Raw genomic sequence first — 23299 nt, forward strand, 5'->3', positions numbered from 1 at the left:
TACTCTTTGCTGGGGTCCAGCCAAATTAAGGGTGTTTATACAAGTTTAAAGACATCACAATACATTCACAGATGTCACAAAACACCGTTTGCCCTCAGGCCCCTACTCCACAACTACCACATATCTACAGTACAAAACCCATGTATACGTGTGTGTATGCATGTGCCTATGTTGGTGTTGCTTCACAGTCCCCTTCCATGAGGTGTTTTATTATGTTTTAAAAATCTCATTTTACTGCTTGCATGAGTTACTTGATGTGGAATAGCGTTCCACTCGGCGGTTTCCCGTTTCTTACATAGGCTTGCTACCTCCGTGATCAAGGAAGCCACCTCAAGCCTATAATCCTCGGCAAGTGAACAATTTCTGTATTGGAACTCTTGAGTGATCCGGTTTGTCCTGAAACAAAGTGTAGTAGATACAGCTCTGGAACCGTTCATTCATTTCCCCAAAGAGAGCTCCATTGCAAAACTCATCTGGTACCAATTTCGTTAGCTTGATGGCTAGCAGTTCAGCGTCTCTGTCAAGTAGAGTTCAACCTGTCTGTTAAACGGGATTCCGGGACAGGAAATAACAGTCCTAGCTGTATTGGTTCTGTCAAGACAACTGGGAACTCGGGGGGGAAACACGAGGTCAAATGTCAGTGATCTTCAGTTCAGAAAGATGTTTCCGACTTGGAATTCCGAGTTGGATGACAGTTGAAAATTATTTATCCTAGTCGGAGCTCGTCTCTTCGTCATATTTATTTCTAGCTTTTTTTTAAAATCCACAACAAGAATTGGAAGGGATGATTAGTGCAAAAAGGAAGTGTATGTGTCAGGTTGTGTTTCAAACTGCTTTGCTTTTTGGCACCAATATATAAAATCGTTCAAAGCAGTAAGGTACAATGGAAGAACCAGAAACATGTGAGACCTTCCCACCAATCATTGTGGTTGATTCAGTGATTTACTGTGCGTTTCACCACATTACCCAGCTACATATCTCAGGATACATCATACAATGTTGTTTCTCAAGTGAAAGATGTTGAAATCAACTGTTGAGTCAAGTGTTTGTTACACATGATAATTTACAGTAAACGGCCCATGTTCAGACACAGTCAGCCCAATTGTGTTCTTTTGTCACCCATTGGTCTTCTGACCAATCAGATCAGCTCTGCAAAAGATCTGCGGTTATTGGTCAAAATACCAAATTGGTGGAAAAAATATTGAATAGGGGTGACTAATCTCAGCCACAGCCTTTAAATTCTCTGCCAAGTGTTTGCATTGTAGTCCAAATATTTGGCACCCTCTTAAGTTGACCATGTCATCAGAACAAATGATAAACAATTATTTATTATTTTAAGAACGTTGACATTTTGATATAGCCTCAAAAAAAAAGAAAAAAAAAAGGAATAGATGGCTAAATAGTTACCGTTTCTGCCAAGTTATCCTCCCCTGCATCCAGTCATAGCCCCTCTCACTCTGCCTAATGCCCCAGACCACAGGCCCTAGGAGGAGTAGCTGTCAGACTCAAACAGTTTGATGACTATGGCCTCCTCTGGCTGGAGCCTCAGTGTTTCCAGGGAGGTGCCACCCAGGCGGTCCATCCCTGTGCTGGTCACAAACACCCCAGCAGTGGGAAGGCTGGGAGCCCATGCTGGGTCCAGGGCTTGGGCCTCAGGCCCAAGGTTGAGTAGCACCAGGAAGTGGACACAGCCCCAAGAGCGCAGGAAGGCTAGCACAGGGGCTGATGGGGGGGCCAGGGTGGAGTAGGGGGGGAGGGAGGTGGTGTTGAAGGGGAGAAAGGTGAAGCTCCCATAAAGGAGAGATTCTTCTCTGAGGCGAGAGCCACTGAGGGAGCTGAACAGAGCCAAGGCAGAGTGTTTGAGCTTCCTCTGTTCCTGAAGGAAAGAACAGAGGTGTCATAAATGGAGGAACAGATCAAAGGAAAAAAATAGGCCTGTCATTGAGAGACTCTCTGTGGTAAACACCCTAAACCACTTGCCAACTTTCCTAGAACCACTGAGCTCCGATATGGTAATACTGTGTGTATATGAAGACTAACAAATTTGATATTATTTTACTTAGAAAACTCACCCCAACAGAGTTGTTCAGTCCAATGGTCTTGTCTGCCTCACGTTCCCAGCTCATGTCTGCAGACTCATTCTTCACCACAGAAAGAAAACGATTCAATGGTGTTCCACTGTACTAAAGCATGAGCACATCAGATGCGGGTAGTCTGTATTGCATCCCTAGGACTCGGGTCTCTTACCCGCGAATGAACCATTTCTTCTCCGTATTTGACAACAGGTGATCCAGGTAGTGTCATCATCAGAACCAGGAGTATTCTGTGCAACATCGGTGATGCTTCACCGCCCACCTGGCATCACACACACACCATATTGATGTCATTTTGCCAATAAATAAGGAGTTGGACACCCTCCTCACCAGCCTATACTTTGTGATAGAATGAACAGAAAGAATGTCGGGTCATTACCGTCCAACTGGGCCAAAGTTCGCCGTGGGATGTCGACAGGTGTCTCTCCACAGCAATGGCCACTTCCTGTCCGGACAGGAGGGGATGCTCGTGTGGCAGTAGTGACATCATAACCAGCTCCACCAATGAGCTGTTGACTGACGTGTTAGAGGCATTCAGGGCAGGTAGAGACTCTCCTGTTTGTTTCACCACTACAATCCTGCACAGATGACACACAGATGACACACAGATGACACACAGATGACACACAGATGACACACAGATGACACACAGATGACATTCCAACTTCAACGACTTTCCTATAAAACATGAACTACATATTCCTCAATCCTAAACAGATTCCTCACAATGACGGCCTAGGAACAGTGGGTTAACTGCCTTGTTCAGGGGCAGAACGACAGATTTATACCTTGGCCAGCTCGGGGATTTGAACTTGCAACCTTCCGGTTACTAGTCCAACGCTTGTCTAACAGTATGTGTGTTGTGTATCATTTGGTCTCTACTGTATGTTAGAAGTGTTCACAGTGCCACAGCACCTCTCATCATCTGATGTGCTGAACTCCTTGACCAGAACTCTCCACTCGGTCAGGGTCTAAAACGAACAGACGGCATGAATGGATAACATTCAGTTAAACGTCTATGCTGATAACGAATTAACTTGAAATAAATTGGTCTGGCTTTGATTGGATGGCAACCAAGTTTGAGCATTGCTCAACAGTCTGACCTTTTCGGAATATGCAGCATCTGTGTCACAGATCCCAAATCCTGCCACACCCTGTTCCAACCAAAATCGGAGTGCATACTGGGGAAACAAAACAATTATTAATACTCCATTAAAAAGTCTAACATTTGAAACCAAGATCTAGCCATTCTACTCATGGTGTCATGCAAGACCTATCCTACCTGTATTGAGCCAGTGAGGTCAGAGGGCACAGCAGAGTCGTTGCCTACTGAGTCTTTGGGTCCGAACAGGTCCAGATCACAGAAGTCAAACACTACTTTGATGCCTAAAGGAGGGAGACCATGTGAATAGTGGATCAGAACATACAGTAAGTTAAGTGCATCTTTCAAGAGCTCTGGAAATGTCCGTGTGAGGATACAGGCTAGCTGGCCTCGGTTGGTTTAGGTCTGGCATTAGTCACCAGGGGACCAGGACCAGGGGCTCAATTGCGGTTTTAGAAGTGGGGGGGCATAACTTTTTGTATCATAGCAACAAAAAAAACCATTTCAGAATGTGGGGGGGGGGGGGGGGGGGGAGACATGTCCCCCAACCCCAGTGAAAGTTGTGCCCCTGGTAAGGGCAATGATTTCTTGGGTACATACCTGCATTGTGGCTCTCCATGAGCAGTTGTTGGATCTGAGGCACTGTACCCACTCGCTCAGCAATCTTACTGAGGTCCAGTGGGGACACGTCCTGGTGAAACAGCCCCTCCAGAAGCAGAGCCTTTACACCCAGGGACTTCAGGTATGGTAGCTGCTCACACACCACTGACCCAGCAGAAGAATACCACAAAGCTCAGAAACTAGCTTCACAGATATGACAAGTTACTTTTTGTAGCAGGTTAGGAGAATTTTCACAGCAGCATAGCCGCGGGAAGTAGGGGTGTTGTAGCACCCCCAAGAATTTAAAATATATATATATATATTTTCCGCAAAAGTAGTGTATTGGGCCTGTAGTCTTGTGTTAGCGGACGATATAACTGTCTGTAGTGAGGACAAACACGTTTTTACAGCAGGTCTGCAAATTATATTTTTTTGCAGCACCCCAAACAGAATTGTGTGGACACTTGCTCATCTCATTCCAAAATCATGGGCATTAACATAGAGTTGGTCCCCCCTTTGCTGCTATAACAGCCACCACTTCTGGGAAAGCTTTCTACTAGATGTTGGAACATTGCTGTGGGGACTTGCTTCCGTTCAGTCACAAGAGCATTAGTGAGGTCGGCACTAATGTTGTGGCGATTAGGCCTGGCTCACAGACGGCATTCCAATTAATCCCAAAGGTGCTCGATGGGGTTGAGGTCAGGGCTCTGTGCAGGCCAGTCAAGTTCTTCCACACCGATCTCAACAAACCATTTCTGTATGGACCTCGCTTCTTGCACGGGAGAATTGTTATGCTGAAACAGGAAAGGGCCTACCCCAAACTGTGCAACAAATTTGGAAGCACAGAATCATCTAGAAAGTCATTGTATGCTGCAGGGTTAAGATTTCCCTTCACAGGAACTAAGGAGCCTAACCCAAACCATGAAAAACAGAGGATGTTTGGAACTCAGTAGGTAGTGTTGCACCCGAGGACAGAAATATTTTATGCACTACGCGCTTCAGCACTCGGCAGTCCCGTTCTGTGAGCTTGGGTGACCTATCACTTCGTGGCTGAGCAGTTGATACTACTGGACATTTCCGCTACACAATAACTACACTTACAGTTGACCGGGGAAGCTCTAGCAGGCCAGAATTTTGATGAACTGGCTTGTTGGAAAGCTAGCATCCTATGGACAGTGCCATGTTGAAGGTCACTGAGCGCTTCAGTAAGGCCATGCTGCCATTTTTTGTCTATGGAGATTTGCATGGCTGTGTTTCATACACCTGTTGACAGGTGTGGCTGAAATAACCAAATCCACTAATTTGTGTCCACATACTTTTGTATAAATAGTGTAGATCAGTAGAATTAATCAGTGTATATCAATTTTGGATTAATTTATTTCTACCGATGCCTTATATAAACGTTTAAGATTGTCATTTTTAGTGCATTAAATAAAGTGCTTGAACTGAAGGCGCTACTTTACATTGTGTAGACAGAGTAGTCTATATAGTGCAGCCATTGTATTCTTGGGTGTTTAGGTCGCCTGAACGCCCTCTTCCTTTAACTCACCGTCGATACCATCTGGCACCTCGTTCTGGGCGTCCATGAGCAGTATGGGCTGTATGCGGTAAAACAGCGCCCTCTGCCACCACAGTAGCGGCGGTGCGACCGGCCGAGGGCTCTGCACTATGATGTCGATAGAGGCGCCCAGCAAGGCCAGCCAACCCAGCCAGAAGACCACCACCAGGCGGAAGCGTATTTTCCTCCACCCCGGGCCCCCGGCTTCGAGCTCCAGCTGTTCCTTGGACATGGGCTGCCATTTCGGCGTCTCTGGTACGGGGTCCGTGATTAGCAGTGGGACCGTCTCAGAGCCGCCCAGACTGCCCGACATCCCAGAGCCCACTGCCGTGCTGCCATAGCCACCATCCATGTTCAATTGCATTCCAATTCGGCTACTGCAGTGTCAATTACAGATATTTAGAAAAATGCCATAATCCAATATTATTTACATACAACGAAACTATCAAATAGTTGCTGGTCCTACAACTAGGCTACAATTAATTACTTTTTTTCAGGTATGTCCTGACCCTGTCGTCTCTAACGTGGCGGGTGAGTGCACACACTTCCATGTCATCTTGAAAAATTCCAACCATGCGTTTAAAAAAACAACCAATTAGCCAATTTACCCTGTCAATTTGAATTCTAACTTCATCCATTAGCTACATTTACCAACGTTTAATTTAACCAATATTGCTCAGATGAAATAAGACAATTCCTGGGCTACGGTCTATTTTCCTGGACAAAGCAATAGTCTGACCACCTGACAAACACAACGCAATTTCCCTACATCAATGGAACAATTGTACATTTTTAAAAGATGAATACATAAAATGACCTACCCTTGGGGCTCACACCCACATGTTTGTGAATAGTTTGCTAAATGTCATGTTCAAGGCATAAAATGCTGAATTATGTTATCTATAATATTGATCGAGTTATAGAAAATCTTGGCTATTTAATTACATCGCATCATTTCTTGTTACAAAAAGGCATAAACTGCTAGTAAACATTGTGGCAACCAACACCAGACTGACATCCAACCCTGTGAGTTTGATGGTTAAAAAAAAGAAAGAAAAAAAAAGTCCCCATTAACACAATACATTGGTATTACTGTTGAAAAGAGTCTTGCAAGATTTTGGTGCTGAGAAATACACACCACAGTAAAGCGACAATCCGCATCGGTCTCCCCGAATATCTGTCAAATCCAATGCACCGATCTCTAAAAGCATCATAACGCACCTGATAACTGGCAACAGTCTGTTCTTTGAGCTCTTGTCTTTCTACTGTTCTTGTTAGTATTTATCCTCTTCTGCTGCATGTGCTTTCTGCAGACCAGTTCTATCCAGTTGGTTGTGTATTTATTTTTAATGCCTGTTAGTGTTTAAGGGGTATGGAGGTGAGTGACACTGTGTCTGTCAAATGAAATCTTGGCCAGAGCAATTAGGGTGGAGGTGTTGAGTCTTGACACACCCTGACAACACATTCCAGAGAACCCGTGCTCAACGAGTCTGAGGTCTTGTTAGGGCTTCATTAGAGCAAGGGCTCCCTACTTCGTTTATATCACTGTGTCAAACACGTTCCCCGGAGGGCTGAGTGTCTGCAGGTTTTTGCTCCTCCGTTGAACTTGATTGATGAATTAAGGTCACTGATTAGTAAATAACTCCCCTCACCTGGTTGTCTAGGTCTTAATTGAAAGGAAAAAAACAAAAACCCGCATTTGAGCCCCCTGGTTGAGATGCATATACAGCTGGCCAAAAGACAGTTCTGGAACGATATCAATGGTTCGTTACAGAATTGTCTTGTATTCTTCTCCCTTTGTCCTTAGTCTAACCCTGTAGTGCTGTATCTATCAAACAGTTTAGGAGTAAGAGCCCACTCCGCTCTATCAAAAATCCCAGAATGTCATTTTATTTCATTCATTTATTGCCCCTTGGGTCAGTTAAGGGCTTAAAATGCGATGCCCATACAGTCATCAAATCACTGACATACATTTGTGAAAGTCCTCGTGGTAATCTGTTGCGCTCTTGGATCCCACTTCCTCCCGATTTCATAGAATTCACACGGACATGCCGCAGCAGTGTTTGATCTCGAGTCTAGCTCTTTTTGACCTCTGTCATGGAATACAGCTACTATGTCCACCCGTTTGGTGTGATCCGAAGGAGGAATTTAAGTAACCGTAGCGCAACAGAGAGCTTTGTAAGGCAGCACAATGACATGTAATCGAAAAGAAAAACGTGCTAACGGCAAAAACCCGCTTATTTTCAAAAGCAGAAGAACATTTTACCTGTAGCTGTACTTCTTTACCTGTCACACGGGTCTCAATCGTGTCTAACTGTGAGCGTCTGTGCTCCAAACTGCAAAAGGTTACAGTGTGTGTGCTAATAATCCCACAGCCCATGTTATCCACTCGCACACACACACATTCACACACCCTTGGACATATGTGGTGTCCATCATCGTCATGACACACATCTATTCCTGTCACCTATGGTCCCTCATAGGATTATGCAGATTATTTAGTGTAGGCCATGCCATCACAGGACACATGTATATCGGAGCCTTCACTGGTCTGCAATGGTTGAAGGGGTGTTTTTTTTTCAATTGAATTTGATGCGGCAGTATGGAGTTGCACACTGCTTAAACATATCCGTATGATTTTTAAATGAAATAACATGATCAGCCTTATTCATTAGCTTCTAGTCTTGAAGAAAATTAACTACCCAGGCACTGTAAAGTGTAAAGTAAGAAAGTTAATAAATATTATATCTAATTATCATGTTTTTTAAAGAATAGTTTTGGAATATGTAATTCTTCCCTTACTGGAATAATGCTAACTATTTGATATTCTCTGATGCTACAGTAGACTTATTGATAGACAGTGCAAATGAGGAACAGAGAAGAGATGATTGGCTAAGGGCAGGCCCAGGTCACACCCCCTCCCACCATAGTTCTTTATTTAGCTATTGACTGATTGCTCAGCTGAAAAGCGGAGGCCCCAATTCTAAGTGGCCGCCATGGATACGTGAGGCTGAAGAATACATTTCCATGGATACGACTAGTTGGACTCTTCAGATCCTCCGATGTCCTGGAATGTGACGCGTCAATTACGTGTCAGGGGGGAAAAGTAACTTAGTTACTTTTGTAGTCCAGTTTGCGCTTATGTGTTTAGTGAGACAGTGCAAGAGCGTGCCCTCTATGTTTGGTCTTCTCCTACCATTGGTTCCAGAGATCTGAAGGGCGTTACAAACTTCTGATATGCAGAGATGACACAGTCTCTTCTGCAAAGGAAAAAGAGAAAAAGTTATGACAAATGATGAACATTTAATATTTTATTTTACCTTTATTTAACCAGGCAAGTCAGTTAAGAACAAATTCTTATTTTCAATGACGGCCTAGGAACAGTGGGTTAACTGTGGGTTAACTGTACCTTGTCAGCTTGGGGGTTTGAACTTGCAACCTTTCGGTTACTAGTCCAACGCTCTAAACACTAAGCTACCCTGCCGCCCCATATAAACAATTACTCATTTATTCACACGGATCTAGGCCTCTTGTCACTTTTTGACCCCTTACTGGTGAGTCATGTGATTGAGTGACTTACTTGCTGGTGACTCCTCCCCCTGGTGGCAGGCCAGGTATGTCCTCAGAGACCAGAAACTTCATCACGTACAGCAGGTCAGGGTCCTTGTCCCGTGACTTTAGCAAGTTGACAATCTCTACACACACACAGACAGAGAGAAAGGGAGAGAGTTACGTAATGATCGGTCCCTGTTGTCAGAGGGGAGAATTAAGCTGCCATTGTCTCAGCGCTCTTGTTATTGTTATCAAGTTTAGTTTTGATGTGGTGTGATGCCATATTAACATGAAAGCCTATTGTGAGTGAGGCCAAGCCAAGATGGTTTCGAGTCGCATAGTAAGCTTAACCGCAACTCAAGCCCATCGAAATACCTACCTTCCACTTTGGCTTCGAGGATTGTCTCTAGCTCGGCCTCTTTTTGTAGGGCCTCTTGTGACACCTGGGGTGCACCAGGGAAGGTCACGATGATGATGCTCATGTTGTCCAAACTACCCTGTGGGGGGCGACAAAGAGGCAGTGCAGGAATAATGCCTTTGCTGGATATAGGCACAGTTCTATGAGCTCTTGTAAGATAAGCATAAGCCAATATTTTATATGAATAGGAAACATTGTTGGCGTATGATTCATTTCAATAATGTCATTTGTTACCCCAAACATTGAAAAGCTAAATGAAATGTCATATTGCTGCCACTGTTGATGGTTTACTTGAGGAATAATGTGACAATGAGGAATATTCTTTGCATGCTTAATGATAATGTGAACAGAGAATAAAATAAGTGTCATTATGACATCACAATGGAGAACAGGACTGTGAAGTCTCAAAGTGCACTGTGTCATGTAAAAATATTTTCAGCTGGGAAGATTTGTACATGGCCCTGCAGGTGGAGGGAAATTGTGATGTCATAATGGTGTACTGACAGAGAGCAGAAATCAGAATTTTGTAAACGGGTCACAATGGAAGAGTGGGACGTAGAATTAAGAATTAGAATACCAGAATGGACATAAGTCGCTATGGATACTAAATGGCTAAAATATAACGATGGTCCAAAGTTCAGCCATGGTTTGCCCAGTGCTGTGATAAGATATTGTGTAAAACAATGAATGTGAAGAATTTATCTGCACTGTATGTGTGTTAGCTAGCTAGCCAGCCAGTTTTAGAGGAGTGATTCCATTAATTAATATGCCAATATTCCATTTAAACAATGCAGTCAATCCACAGCCATACACTGTCTGAAATCAGTTGATGATAGGTCTTACACAAGTTGTAAACTCAACAAGTACTGATATTGTATCATATAATAGCGCTCACAGCTTTCCCCAAAAACTAAATCTGAGACATTTGTCTGTTTACATATATTTTAGAGTCTATTCATACATTTGTATAAACCTGTATAAACAGTATTTATAATTATATGACAATATTTTAGGTTGACTATAATTCTATTACACAATTTATGAAACATCATGTCTTACATTTCTTCATAAGTAAAAGCAGGAAATGCATCGCCTATGTCTCTACTGCCATTCATTCCAAATAGACTGGTTTTGGATTTCTCCCTGATCAAGATGGCTGCCATTTCACCCCATTCTGGACTTGTGATTGGTCATGACATAGCCTCTCTTGTAATTTAATAGGATCTCTATGGGGACTAATTGGTTATTGTGATGTCATGTCACAGAGCTGAGAAGCTAGGTTCGCTGTGTGCTACAACAAAAACCCACCTAGCTGAAGTACAGACTCCAAGGAGGTAAGCCTGTTCTGTTGCCATTGATAAAGTGAGGCTCTTCTTGGCCAGGTTAATAGGCCTTAGCTCCCAGCTGGTGTGGCCTTGAGACCCTGACAGTCTAACACACACACACACACACACACTCACCCATAATCCACTGTGTTGCCCTCACCTCTGTCCCTCTCTCCCTCCCTCTATAGCTCCCTCTCATAATCCTGCTATTTAGAGGACAGGCACAGGTTGTGCCAAGGTAAGTCCTAACCAGCCTAAGCAGACCTGAATAAGATAACTGCTTACATAATGCTTGGTACATTAGGTATGTAACGATGTAGGCCCTTCAACACACACCCTGTCCAGTGATGAGTGCCATCATGTACTCCCCTTCACAAAGGTGGTGACCCTTGTGACCTAAATCATTAGAGCCCTATTTCTAAACTTTCTTGCCTAGCTAAAATATTAGAATCCTTGATTAATTCTCAACTAAGATTTTTCTTATCTTTCAAATGTATTCTAAAATGTACATCAGTCAGGTTTAAGACCAGGTCATAGCACCATCTCTGCTGCAACCCTAGTTATAAATGATGTGGTTAACTATATGGATAAAAGGCAACATTGTGCTGCCCTATTCATTGACCTGTCAAATGCTTTCGATACTATTGATCACTCACGGCTAATTGGGAGGCTTTCCTCAATTGTCCTAGACCAGGCTGCATGTAACCGGTTTAAAAATGAAATGATATATAGAACTCTATGTATCTACTGATGGTGTTAAATCAGGTTTTCTGGATATTACGAAAGGTGTCTTGCAGGAGTCACATTCTGGGTTGTGTACTTTTAACTGTTTACGTTAACAAGATCAACTTGTCTGTTAAAAAAAAAAAAAGTGTTACCTACGCTGTATACCGATGTTGTGTATGCTATTACCCCCGCGGTTGACCAGGCTCACTCTGAACTACAGTCTGCCTTCATTGTATTAGAGAATAACTTTATTGACCTGAAATTAGTATCGAGTGCAGGTAAAACAAAGTATATATTGTTCTCTACACTCTTAGAAAAAAGGTGCTATCTAGATCCTAAAAGGGTTCTTCGGTTGTCCCCATAGGATAACTCTTTGAAAACCCCTTTTTGGTTCCAGGTAGAACCCTTTTTAGTTCCATGTAGAACCTTTTACACAGAGGGTTCTACCTGGAACCAAAAAGGGTTCTCCTATGGGGACAGCCGAATAACATTTGTGGACCCCTTTTGTGTAGAGTGCATAAAAATAACTGATGATTTAAGAAGATGTACTTTAGATGGTGTCCATATTGATCGTGTCCCTTAGAAATATCTGGGCACCTGGATATATGAAAGAATGTCTTTTAAAAAGCATATTGATGAGTTAGTTAAGACGCTGAGAATAAAAGTGGTCTTCTTCGACAGAAATGGGTCCTGCCTCTTTGGCTAAATAGTAGAAAGCAGAACATTCAGTCTAAGTTCCTTTGGGTCCTAGAGTATTGCGACATCATTGAGATGAACGCAGCTGCCACTCCATTAAAGCCGTTAGATGCAGTTTGTCATGACGCGCTGCGCTTTATGATGGCCGACAATTTTAGCACTCATCACTGCATTCTCTACCAGAAAGTCGGTTGTCCCTCTGTGATGTCATCACTTCATTCTCTACCAGAAAGTCGGTTGGCCCTCTGTGATGTCATCACTTCATTCTCTACCAGAAAGTCAGTTGGCCCTCTGTGATGTCATCACTGCATTGGCCCTCTGTGATGTCATCACTTTATTCACTGCATTCTCTACCAGAAAGTCAGTTGGCCCTCTGTGATGTCATCACTGCATTGGCCCTCTGTGATGTCATCACTTCATTCACTGCATTCTCTACCAGAAAGTCAGTTGGCCCTCTGTGATGTCATCACTGCGTTCTCTACCAGAAAGTCTATGCTATGTTTTCAGTTAAAAAAGCCCTTTTCACAAAAAGGTCCCACTCTACCAGACATCATTACTAAACTTTAGACATTCGAGTTACCAACCCCGGGTCTCCTTTAGTCTCTACTGAGTTAGGTACATCTGCTTTTAGTTTTCTCCCACCTCATTTGTGGAAGAATCTTGAGAATGTTGTTAAATTGGATCTGATGGTGCCTCTGGGGCAGTTCAGAAAGCTGTTTGAGGATCTTATTACTGATCAATGTCTTGTTGTTTTGTTATGACCGCGTTTTTCTTTCTTTCTGCTTGCATTTTGTATTTATATTTTGATGTGTACATTTTCTGTCATTTATGTCATTCGGGGCTCCTCTGTAAAATAGACCTTTGTCTCAGTAGGACTCCACGATAAAATGAATAAAAAAAGAATCAAAGACAATATTTAGACTGTATTTAGATAAATGGCCATTGCCTATCGAGGAGACTCCCTGCAGTGCAGCGTAAGTCACCTTGCTGTACCAACCTGGCTGTGTCCTGCTGTTAAATCCTCTGCCTGATCTAAACACTGAGAATTGGAATGGTATTAGTCTCCAGGACTCCAGGAAGGGAGAGGACAGCCAAGGCCGTGGGGATGATATCTCTGCCTGAAAATACTGCCAAAGTCCTCTTAACCCTCTCACCTCCAGCACCCTCTGACATTCCATACAATGTCCAGTTATGGTTATTGTTGCAGTTTACTCACTTTGGCAATTATTGAGTGTGAGTGTACCCCTTATGAAGTTAATACTCTGGTCCTGCATATGTACCCATATAGAGAAGGCAGAGGTTTAGGATCAGTGTGACTCTGCATGTAGTGGGATCTGATCATTTATACACTGACCTTATAGAGGCAGAGGTCAATGACCTGGTTGCAGATCTCCCTCAGGTCATCGCACACCTGCAGGCGACTATGGACGAACGCACACAGCTCCTCGTTGCCGATGGCGTCCCACACTCCGTCACAAGCCACTATGAGGAACTCGTCTTGCGGGGACCTCTCCAGCTCGTACACCTCTGGCTCTGGGGAGACCAGCTGCTCAGTCTGGGACCTCCAGTCCACCTCCTTAAAGTCAAAGTCTCCGAGGGACCTGGACACGGCGAGGGAGCCGTTCACCCTATGCTGGGTCACCGAGCCGCCCGCGTTCTGTATCCGCTCCTTCTCCCTGGGGTTGAAGGGCTTGTGGTCCTCCGTGTAGAAGATGACCTGGCCGTCGCGGCAGAGGAGCGTCCGCGAGTCGCCACAGTTGACGAAGTAGACGTACTGCGGCGAGAGCATGACGGCGGCCGCCGTGGAGCCGCTGCGCTCCCAGCATTCCTGGCGCGTCAGTGTGTGCATGTGGCTGTCAATGGCCAGGAAGCCCTCGACGATCCCCTCCTTCACGTCGTCAGGGTCCTCCTGTGCCTTTACACGCCCTGAAGGAGAGATCAATACGAGTTAACGACCTGGCCTATATGTGACAAATAAGCATAATTAGGTCTCACTGCCTAAAATTGACATGCAGAAGTTAACTACAGTCTGGCCAACTACAGGATAAATACACATAGTTACAATACAATTATTTGACCCCCAGCCTTACCAGCTTGGTTCTAGGGGACAAATGCCCACTGTGCCCTGCCAGAGCCCAAATCTCAGAGCTCAGATTGTGTTGTAGTCCTCTGAGGTGACTGTCTGTCTGTCTTGCTCGTGGCATTATTTTTAATTAATGTCATGTAGGTTAGGATTAAACGTTTGTCTTGAGTTAAGTAGCAGACACTGTAGGCTTAAGTGTCAGATTAAGTATCTCATACTTTGGGCCAAGAGTAAGGATCAAGAGGTTTTCAACAACAACAGCTGTCAGCCATGTTGTGCTACCATGTTTATGTTTAGAAAGTAAAACCAAGAGAGATAATGTCTTTGGTATTCAAGATCAAGATCACGCTCTCCCTCATACACCATACATATAGCCTACAGCACAACTGCACCTTGTCATTGCTCAAATTGAAGACACCCATGCCTAAGACAAAGTTGTTCATTGATTTATCAAACAATATCTGTCTGTGGAACACACACTGGAAATAGGTGTCGTAAAATTCTTCCCAACTTGCCCAAATAAATGCTTGCACATATTCCCTTCAAGTGAAAATAAATGAGGCTGCCAACAATGATTATCCATCAGTTAGTCAAAGTGCGCGGCCCAATTTGGTACCTGTAGCGAGGATGTGTTGCAGCAGGTTATGGGAGCAGTACTGTGCCACCGTGTTGCCAGCGTGTCCATCAAACACTGCATAGTAGCCCCACTCCGCCAGCTCCCCTCCCATCTCCGGCATGCAGGTGTGGGCGTCCTCCATCTGCGCCCTCCAGCCCTGCATGCTGGCCGTTGCATAGTTCACCCCCCACTGAGACCTCCCCTCGGCCGTGTGTTTATCCAGGACGGGCCGGTCCAGGTAGACGCTCGGCCCATTATCCTCATCACTGAAGTCCTCTTCGCTCCCTTCCTGGCCATCTCTCTGTCCCCCCTTAAAGAAGAAGGTGACCATCTTCTCTGTCTCCTTGGCTAGTTGGCGGAGGAAGGACGGCACCTCCACGGTGCTGGCCCGCCTGGCTGTCCTCATGGCTCCTTGGAGGTGCCGCTCGAGTCTCTTTCCTGACCTGGCACTGGTCCTCTTGTTCCCCTCTCTCCTCCTTCTCCCAGTCTGTGTCCCCCGCAGCAGGTCCAGGGCAGTGGGTTTAGCTCGTTCACAAGCCACTGGACACGCTGAGCACGTGGACAATGTGTCAACTCCGGACTGTAGAGTTGTGTTCAGGTGGGCTTCACTAGATACTGGCAGAAATCGTGGTGGCCATCCTTGTCTTTGTAAAACTAGCTTGTGGGCGTAGTTTCTGGATTCCTAGCGTTTGTCTCAATGTGTATGTGTTGTCTGTATGTCTGTATGGTCTTTCTCTTGTCCTCCTTCTCTTGTCTTTCTACCACTCTTTCTCTCCTGTCCCTGGCCAATGTTTGCCCTGTGATGCTATTGGCCTAAATCTATGGTCACTGCCTCTCGCTCTCTCTGCTACTAGTTAATCTCCAACCTGCGAGGGATCTTAGATTAGCACTGCATGACCGAATGAACAGTATGGATTATGAGCCTGTCAGGGTTCCATAGCAGCACAGTGGACAGATAGAGAGTTGGGAGAGCTCATTCTAACTAGATCCCTGCAGTTTATGTTCAGAACTGTTTGCAATTTATTCACTGAATATAGTCCGCCACTCTCTTTCTCCTTTTCTCTCCTTCTCTTTAACACGATGCCACACACACATGGTATAAGTGTAGGCATTTCCTCATCCACCTCTGCTGTTTCTCTTAAAATAATTACCTGGCGTGCATTTGCGGTTTCTGACCTATTTTAGATGCAGTCATTCTGGCGTGGTCTTGTAGATTACTGGATTTAAAATTGTGTATACATGAGGTTGGGAGCTGATCACGCTATCTATAGAGCCCGTTATATGTCGCGTTATTTGTTCAGGTTGGGGATGGAACCCGCTCTATGGCGGTCAGGTACAGAAGTGAATGAGTAAGTAACCTACACTCGCCTGTATTTATTTGGACAGTGAAGCTAAACGGTGTAAATTTCGCTCTATACTTCCACGTTTTGGATTGGTGATCAAATGATTCAGATGAGGTGACAGTACTGAATGTCACCTTTTATTTGAGGGTATTTCTCGTGTTTTACCATTTAGAAATGAGTGCGCTTTATCTATTCCCCCCATTTGAAGACGTGTTTTATTTTTTATTTTTTTACACAAATTCACTTGTATATTATATTAAAGTAGTCGAAACGTTAGTATTCGGTCCCATATTCTTACCATGTGACTACATCAAGCTTGTGGCTCTACAAACTTGTTGGATGTATTTACAGTTTATTTTGGTTGCGTTTCGGATTGTACGGATGTACGCTGAGAGTCGGGACGCAAGTTCAGGGAGTGAATACGTTTAAGAAATAAATGAACAAAACCAGAAACATAAACAGCGCATCGACATGAAACAGGAACAATGACGACTGGGGAATAAAATAAAGGACAGGTAATCAAGGATGTGATGGAGTCCAGGTGAGTGTCATTATGCGTGTAACGGTGGTGACAGGTGTGCTCTAACGAAAAGCTTGGTGACCTAGAGGCCGGAGAGGGAGCACACGTGACACGGATTATGTTTTGCCCAATAGGAACTGAATGGTAAATAATGTATTGTGTCATAAGAAGATAATATGTTTCTGAACACTTCTACATTAATGTGGATAATCCTGAATGTATTGTGAATAATGATGAGTGAGAAAGTTACGGAGGAAATGCAAATAGTCCAGGTCGCCATTTCATTAATTGTTCAGCAGTCTTATGGCTTGGGGGTAGAAGCTGCTAAGGAGCCTTTTGGACCTAGACTTGGCACTCTGGTACCGCTTGCCATGCGGTAGCAGAAACAACAGTCTATGACTTGGGTGACTGAAGTCTTTGACCATTTCTTGGCCTTCCTCTGACACCATGTAGTATAGAGGTCCTGGATGGCAGGAAGCTTTGCCCCAGTGACGTACTGGGCCGTACGCACTACCCTCTGTAGCGCCTTACGGTTGTATACCAAGCAGTTGCCATACCAGGCAGTGATTACAACCGGTCAGGATGCTCTCGATGGTGCAGCTGTAGAACTTTTTGAGGATCTGGGGACCCATGGCAAATCTTTTCTCCTGAGGGGGAAAAGGCATTGTCGTGCCCTCTTCACGACTTTCTTGGTGTGTTTGATATGATCATTTGTTGGTGATGTGGACACCAAGGAACTTGAAACTCTCGACCCGCTCCACTACAGCCCCATCGATGTGAATGTCATGTTCGGCCCTCCTTTTCCTGCAGTCCACGATCATCTCTTTTGTCTTGTTCTTTTGCCACACTGCCAGGTCTCTGACCTCCCTATAGGCTGTCTCATCGTTGTCATTGAGTCCTTCCACCGGTTGTGTCGTCAGCAAACTTAATGATGGTGTTGGACTTGTGTTGGACCTATACCCTGTGCTTTTGAACGGGGTTAGGTAGGTGCCAGGCGCACCGGTTTGAGTGTGTCAAGATATGCAATACTGCTGGATATTTCACACTCAACAGTTCCCCTTGTGTATCAAGAATAGTCCACCACCTAAAGGACATCCAGCCAACTTGACACAACTGTGGGCAGCTTTGGAGTCAACAGGCCAGCATCCCTGTGGAACACTTTCAACACCTTGTAGTCCATACCCTGACGAATTGAGGCTGTTCTGAGGACAAAAGAGGGTACAACTCAATATTAGGAATGTGCTGACACAATGTGTTGTACACTCAGTGTATTGCACCTGCCAGAAAGTGCACTTTATAGCCTCATTATGTGTTTTTTGAATGGAGAAAATGTCTATATTTCATGTCATTTCCCCCTTATATGTTGTCCAAGCCTGAACAGTCAGTGACATACAGGAGCAGGATGATTTAGCTGACATGTCATGTGACCACTCATTTGCAGAAGCAGCTTCAGGCAGCACACCAGGGCTACAACGAGCTGGGTTACATACAGTATGTGCTGTTGCTATGGCTGCTTACTGCCACCAGGCAAATCTACAAATGCACCCTTCTGCTTTACCTAGCAGTCTCACACATGGTGGTTATTCAAAACACCCAGTAAGGCATACAGTATGTCTGTCTGTGTGTGGGAGGGTGCAAAAGGACATGTATTTGTAGTGAGCTCTCTGTTTCCCTTTGTCATGTGTATGCAACAAGGCCATGCCCACTATCACCACCACTACCAATCATCTTGGACCCCAGGAAGGGGATCCCTAATAAATACAAATAAAAAATACAACGCCCCGTAAAATGCAGATAGAGATATACTCCACCTGGCTGGATGAACACACTAATGATTAGTCATGAATGGAAGGAGGGAAACGCACACACACACACAGCTCTGCCCTGCCTGTGCTGCTCCCCTGCCGTCATAGTGATGTGAGAGCAAGAGAGGGAGGGAGGGGAAAAGAGAGAGTAGGAGAGGGAGGGGAAAATAGAGAGCAGGAAGAAGGAGGTAGGGAGGGGCCCGTGAGCCAGAGAAGGACGGGGAGGGTGCATAGAGGGAGAGCCAGAGAGAGAAACAGCAGTGCTGCATCGGTGGAACGAGGGAGGGAGGGAGGTGGAAGAGGGAGAGAGCAGCGAGAGAGAGAGAGATCCAGAGGAAGAGAGGGGGGCTTCCAGACTGGATGGGCCCAGCAGTGCCTTGATGGAGCATGGGCCAGGTTCTAGGATTCTCCCACTGCAGTGAGTGTGTCGGCTTTTCTCTGACTATATGTCTGTCGTTCGCATCCCCATATATCTGTACAGCATCTGTAATAGCCATATGCGTGGCCATCGATCTCCCCTCTCTATCTCTCGCTCCCTCCCTTGATGAACACACGGTTGAACGGATGGATTGATGCAGTGTTGTAGCAGACACACCTTTTTCTTTTCCTTTGTAGAGACCTATTGCAGATGTGTGTGGGTGTGTAGGCTGTGTGTGTGTGTTTTCATTGACTGAGCACCGGTTGTGTGTGTGTGTGTGTGTGTGTGTGTGTGTGTGTGTGTGTGTGTGTGTATATGTGTACGCAGGTGTTTTCATTGACTGAGCACCGGTTGTGTGTGTGTGTGTGTGTGTGTGTGTGTGTGTGTGTGTGTGTGTGTGTGTGTGTGTGTGTGTATATGTGTACGCAGGTGTTTTCATTTTAGCCAGGGCTTCTTTTACAGTTACCAGCTGCTTGATTTATTGGATGTATGTAGTTAAGACCTCCCCCCTGCCTGCTCTGCCAGAGATGATCTCTACTGTAGGAGAGGGGACATAGTTAGCTGGTAGCATAACGTATACAAACACCAATGAAATTGCTTTTAAAGACTGGGTAATAGCTTAGAAAAAGGCTACTCAAATACCTGGATTTGAGCCATGGATTCTCCTAAAAAATACAAATGCAACCATTTTTATTTATTCTCTCAATCTCATTTTAATGTATTGAGACACTATAGAAACACATTTACATGATTGGAAGCACGTAATCTGTCTGAGAATAGGCTATGTGTGGTAATGCTTTTGAATGTGATACAATGCTTTATATTGAGAGGGAAACTTATCTCGATAGTGTCTGCTCTCCAGCCTTACATGCAAATAGGCCTCGGTGAAAAGTTGCAGACATAGAAATAGAAGGAAGAGAGGAGTTGTAGACATAGACGTTATAGAAGTGTCTCCAGTTTCACATAAGAGTGGCCAAACGGCAGTCCTTAATCAGTTTTTAAGATACAAATGGTCTGTTTTGCACTGTACATTTCACAACTGTGGTTATGATAGTTCCCCAGCCAATGGTAATAGGCATGTCTCTGATTAATCTTGTTATTTTTCTTCCAGAGGAATATGGTTCTGTCTCCTCCACGCCTGATTCAACACCTCCCTGCACTGACGGTAACATCACACAATGCATACATACAGTAGAGGTTTAGAAATGGACCGTGTGAATGATTGGACTTTGTATGTGAGAATCATCATTTGGAGAAAAAAAAGCATACTATGACATGTCTACAGGTCTAACCTGAAGTTGATTGTGTCCATTTGTTTGCTTGAATGCTTTTGTAGCCTTTCGGAATAATGAGATCTGGAAAGATTACTCCCATCAAAAATGTCTTGCAACTTTTTGGATGTTGCCCTCTCATTCAGACAAAGCATGTTGTGCTTCATTGGGCTTTCAACTCGGCGCTCAAAGACATCAGAGGATATGTAGATGAGAAAGCGACGTCAAACGGCTCCTCCGTAGACATTAACTCCACAGAACATGTGATAGGTCTATGGAATGACATTGCGTGCTTGTATAGCTTTCTCCTAGGATGAACGATTTCGCTGTAGTCTATAGCTAAATGTATAGGTTTTCTGTAATGAAAGCCGACACAATTTTCAACATATTACATTGACACAGGACCGGATAACAAATATAAAAATACAAAAATACTTAAATCAATATAGGTTTTACTTTAAGGCTTTTCCTGTGCCTGTTCTCTCCAGGTGGGAATGAGGAGTCTGAGCTGTACGACCTGCAGACAGCCAGGGAGTGGTCTGACGAAGAAGACGGGGGTCCGGAGGATGATGACGGTGGAGCTTCATCCCCCTCCATTTGGGGGACCCCGAGACAGAACTCCTTCGAGCCCACCTTCTCCTACATCGCCATCGCCGAGGCCGAGGCAGGCGGAGCCTCACGACATCATCGTGACTCATCGTCAGGGAGCCGGCGGAGGGGCGGGGCCAGGGGAGGCCGCACCTCCCTGATCCGCACGGACACCGTGGAATCGCTCCTCCCCCTGGACTCCCCCGACGTGGAGTGGGACCCCCACATCTTCCTCACCCTAGAGGATGAGGAGGAGAGGGAGAGGGAGGAAAGGGAGAGGGACCCCCATATCTTCCTCACCCTAGAGGATGAGGAGGAGAGGGAGGAAAGGGAGAGGGATGTCCACACACAGACTGTGACAGTCCAGGATTCTCTCCTAGATACTGAGCTTGAACCTCAAGAGAGGGAAACAGAGACCCAGAGAGAGGAGACAGAGCCCCTGGAGCCCCAGCACTACAGTCCCTCTGACAGCCACCAGGGTGAGCCCACTATGGAGCAGTGGGGATGGGGTGGGGCTATCTAGATGAGTGGGTAGATGGGATCAGGGTAGATATACCTGCATGGAGCTACATTTATAAAAGCAGGAGATACTGCATCTTTTCAGGCTTTCTAGACCCTGAAATCACACTGTGGGCGAACATATTGCTCCAGGGTAAATGGGTGTAACCTCCATGTTTGAAAATGGGAAGTGTGTCCCATTTGATAGTACATAACTGTGATAGTGTGTGTACGTGTGTGTGACCAGAGATGAAGTCAGACACCACTGTGCTTTAGACTCCCTGGACAGCATGCTCTCTCCTGTTGTTTAGGATCAGGATGAGCACTTTTGTTAATAAGATTGCTAAATCACTGCTCATTGTAAGGTAGGTGAGGTTCAGGTAAATAATGACGTCGTTAGATAAATTACATTTGTAGTTGATCTATTGTGACCTGCCTGTAGACTAACTTGATGCAGGGCAATGACCTCGTCACAATTACCTTGTGTCCTGTTTCTCAGCAGCATCACCACCCCCTGAGCCTGAGTCCCTCGTAACCATGGAAACCACCGTCCCACTGCTCACGGCTGTGCGACCAAGAGGCGGCCTCACCGATGACGTGTCATCCACTTCCTCCACCTCCATTGGTCGAAACACTCAGGAAGAGCTGGTTAGCGAACAGTGGTTTTCGGTGCTCAACCTATCAGGCCCTACGATATGCACCCACATAGCAGGTAACGTTTGTAGCACATCTTACCTATTTTTATGTGACTTTCCTATCTTGGAACTACCTTTACAATTTAAGCATCTACCATCCCCTTGCCCGAATCATTCTGCTACATTATCTTACGTCCGATAGTGCGTCTGCACTAATGATGCCATCTGCCGGAAGACAGTGACCCCTACCCCCGTTACCTCCCTCCCATCTCTGTCCTCGATATGCTGCTGAGAGCACAAAGCATTCCCTCTCACTGCCTGAGTAACATAGACCCTGGAATATATTTTTTCTGTGAGCCCTGTGTGTTCCATTGTGTCAAGGGGTAATGGGCTAATTCCACCAAAAATCATTCCTGCTCTGTCTGTATGTACAGTGCCTTGCGAAAGTATTCGGCCCCCTTGAACTTTGCGACCTTTTGCCACATTTCAGGCTTCAAACATAAAGATATAAAACTGTATTTTTTTGTGAAGAATCAACAACAAGTGGGACACAATCATGAAGTGGAACGACATTTATTGGATATTTCAAACTTTTTTAACAAATCAAAAACTGAAAAATTGGGCGTGCAAAATTATTCAGCCCCCTTAAGTTAATACTTTGTAGCGCCACCTTTTGCTGCGATTACAGCTGTAAGTCGCTTGGGGTATGTCTCTATCAGTTTTGCACATCAAGAGACTGACATTTTTTCCCATTCCTCCTTGCAAAACAGCTCGAGCTCAGTGAGGTTGGATGGAGAGCATTTGTGAACAGCAGTTTTCAGTTCTTTCCACATATTCTCGATTGGATTCAGGTCTGGACTTTGACTTGGCCATTCTAACACCTGGATATGTTTATTTTTGAACCTTTCCATTGTAGATTTTGCTTTATGTTTTGGATCATTGTCTTGTTGGAAGACAAATCTCCGTCCCAGTCTCAGGTCTTTTGCAGACTCCATCAGGTTCTTCCAGAATGGTCCTGTATTTGGCTCCATCCATCTTCCCATCAATTTTAACCATCTTCCCTGTCCCTGCTGAAGAAAAGCAGGCCCAAACCATGATGCTGCCACCACCATGTTTGACAGTGGGGATGGTGTGTTCAGGGTGATGAGCTGTGTTGCTTTTACGCCAAACATAACGTTTTGCATTGTTGCCAAAAAGTTCCATTTTGGTTTCATCTGACCAGAGCACCTTCTTCCACATGTTTGGTGTGTCTCCCAGGTGGCTTGTGGCAAACTTTAAACGACACTTTTTATGGATATCTTTAAGAAATGGCTTTCTTCTTGCCACTCTTCCATAAAGGCCAGATTTGTGCAATATACGACTGATTGTTGTCCTATAGACAGAGTCTCCCACCTCAGCTGTAGATCTCTGCAGTTCATCCAGAGTGATCATGGGCCTCTTGGCTGCATCTCT

At 44.9% G+C, this 23299-nt stretch overlaps 2 protein-coding genes across 7 annotated transcripts in view; one reads left to right on the forward strand and one right to left on the reverse strand.

Annotated features, from left to right (window-relative positions):
* Positions 1-16732, reverse strand: LOC109905420 (protein phosphatase 1A). Of its 4 annotated transcripts, none has more exons than XM_020502778.2 (10): positions 6575-6898; positions 5345-5730; positions 3796-3960; positions 3376-3479; positions 3197-3274; positions 3009-3064; positions 2473-2671; positions 2248-2355; positions 2073-2141; positions 1-1876 (listed from the first exon to the last, which is right to left on the reverse strand). In XM_020502778.2, the coding sequence occupies exons 2-10, from the start codon at positions 5715-5717 to the stop codon at positions 1484-1486; spliced, it is 1545 nt and encodes a 514-aa protein (XP_020358367.1). In that variant the 5' UTR covers positions 5718-5730; positions 6575-6898; the 3' UTR covers positions 1-1483. The 4 variants fall into 4 exon arrangements, with proteins under 4 accessions (XP_020358367.1, XP_020358366.1, XP_020358369.1 ...); XM_020502777.2 differs by having other exon boundaries at positions 6492-6898; XM_020502780.2 differs by lacking the exon at positions 6575-6898 and adding an exon at positions 6175-6427.
* Positions 16100-23299, forward strand: part of LOC109905422 (reticulon-2) — a 17742-nt gene continuing 10542 nt past the window's right edge. The window contains exons 1-4 of one of the 3 annotated variants that reach the window (XM_031790465.1): positions 16100-16118; positions 19967-20020; positions 20615-21193; positions 21712-21924. In XM_031790465.1, coding sequence (XP_031646325.1) covers positions 16115-16118; positions 19967-20020; positions 20615-21193; positions 21712-21924 — 850 coding nt within the window. In that variant the 5' untranslated portion in view covers positions 16100-16114. Of the gene's footprint in view, positions 16119-18651; positions 18856-19966; positions 20021-20614; positions 21194-21711; positions 21925-23299 lie in introns of those variants that run through there. The other 2 variants (XM_020502783.2, XM_020502782.2) reach the window with 2 other exon arrangements.

This window comes from Oncorhynchus kisutch, linkage group LG15 (genome assembly GCF_002021735.2).
Source record: "Oncorhynchus kisutch isolate 150728-3 linkage group LG15, Okis_V2, whole genome shotgun sequence".
NCBI classification, from domain to species: domain Eukaryota; kingdom Metazoa; phylum Chordata; class Actinopteri; order Salmoniformes; family Salmonidae; genus Oncorhynchus; species Oncorhynchus kisutch.

Coding starts and splice junctions, on each gene's coding strand:
- LOC109905420 (XM_020502777.2), bottom strand. CDS start 6,514: ATGCGGATTGTCGCTTTACTGTG. Junction 3,275..3,375: donor ACCTCACTGGCTCAATACAG/GTAGGATAGGTC, acceptor TTGTTTCCCCAG/TATGCACTCCGATTTTGGTT. Junction 2,142..2,247: donor AAGAAATGGTTCATTCGCGG/GTAAGAGACCCG, acceptor TCTGTGGTGAAG/AATGAGTCTGCAGACATGAG.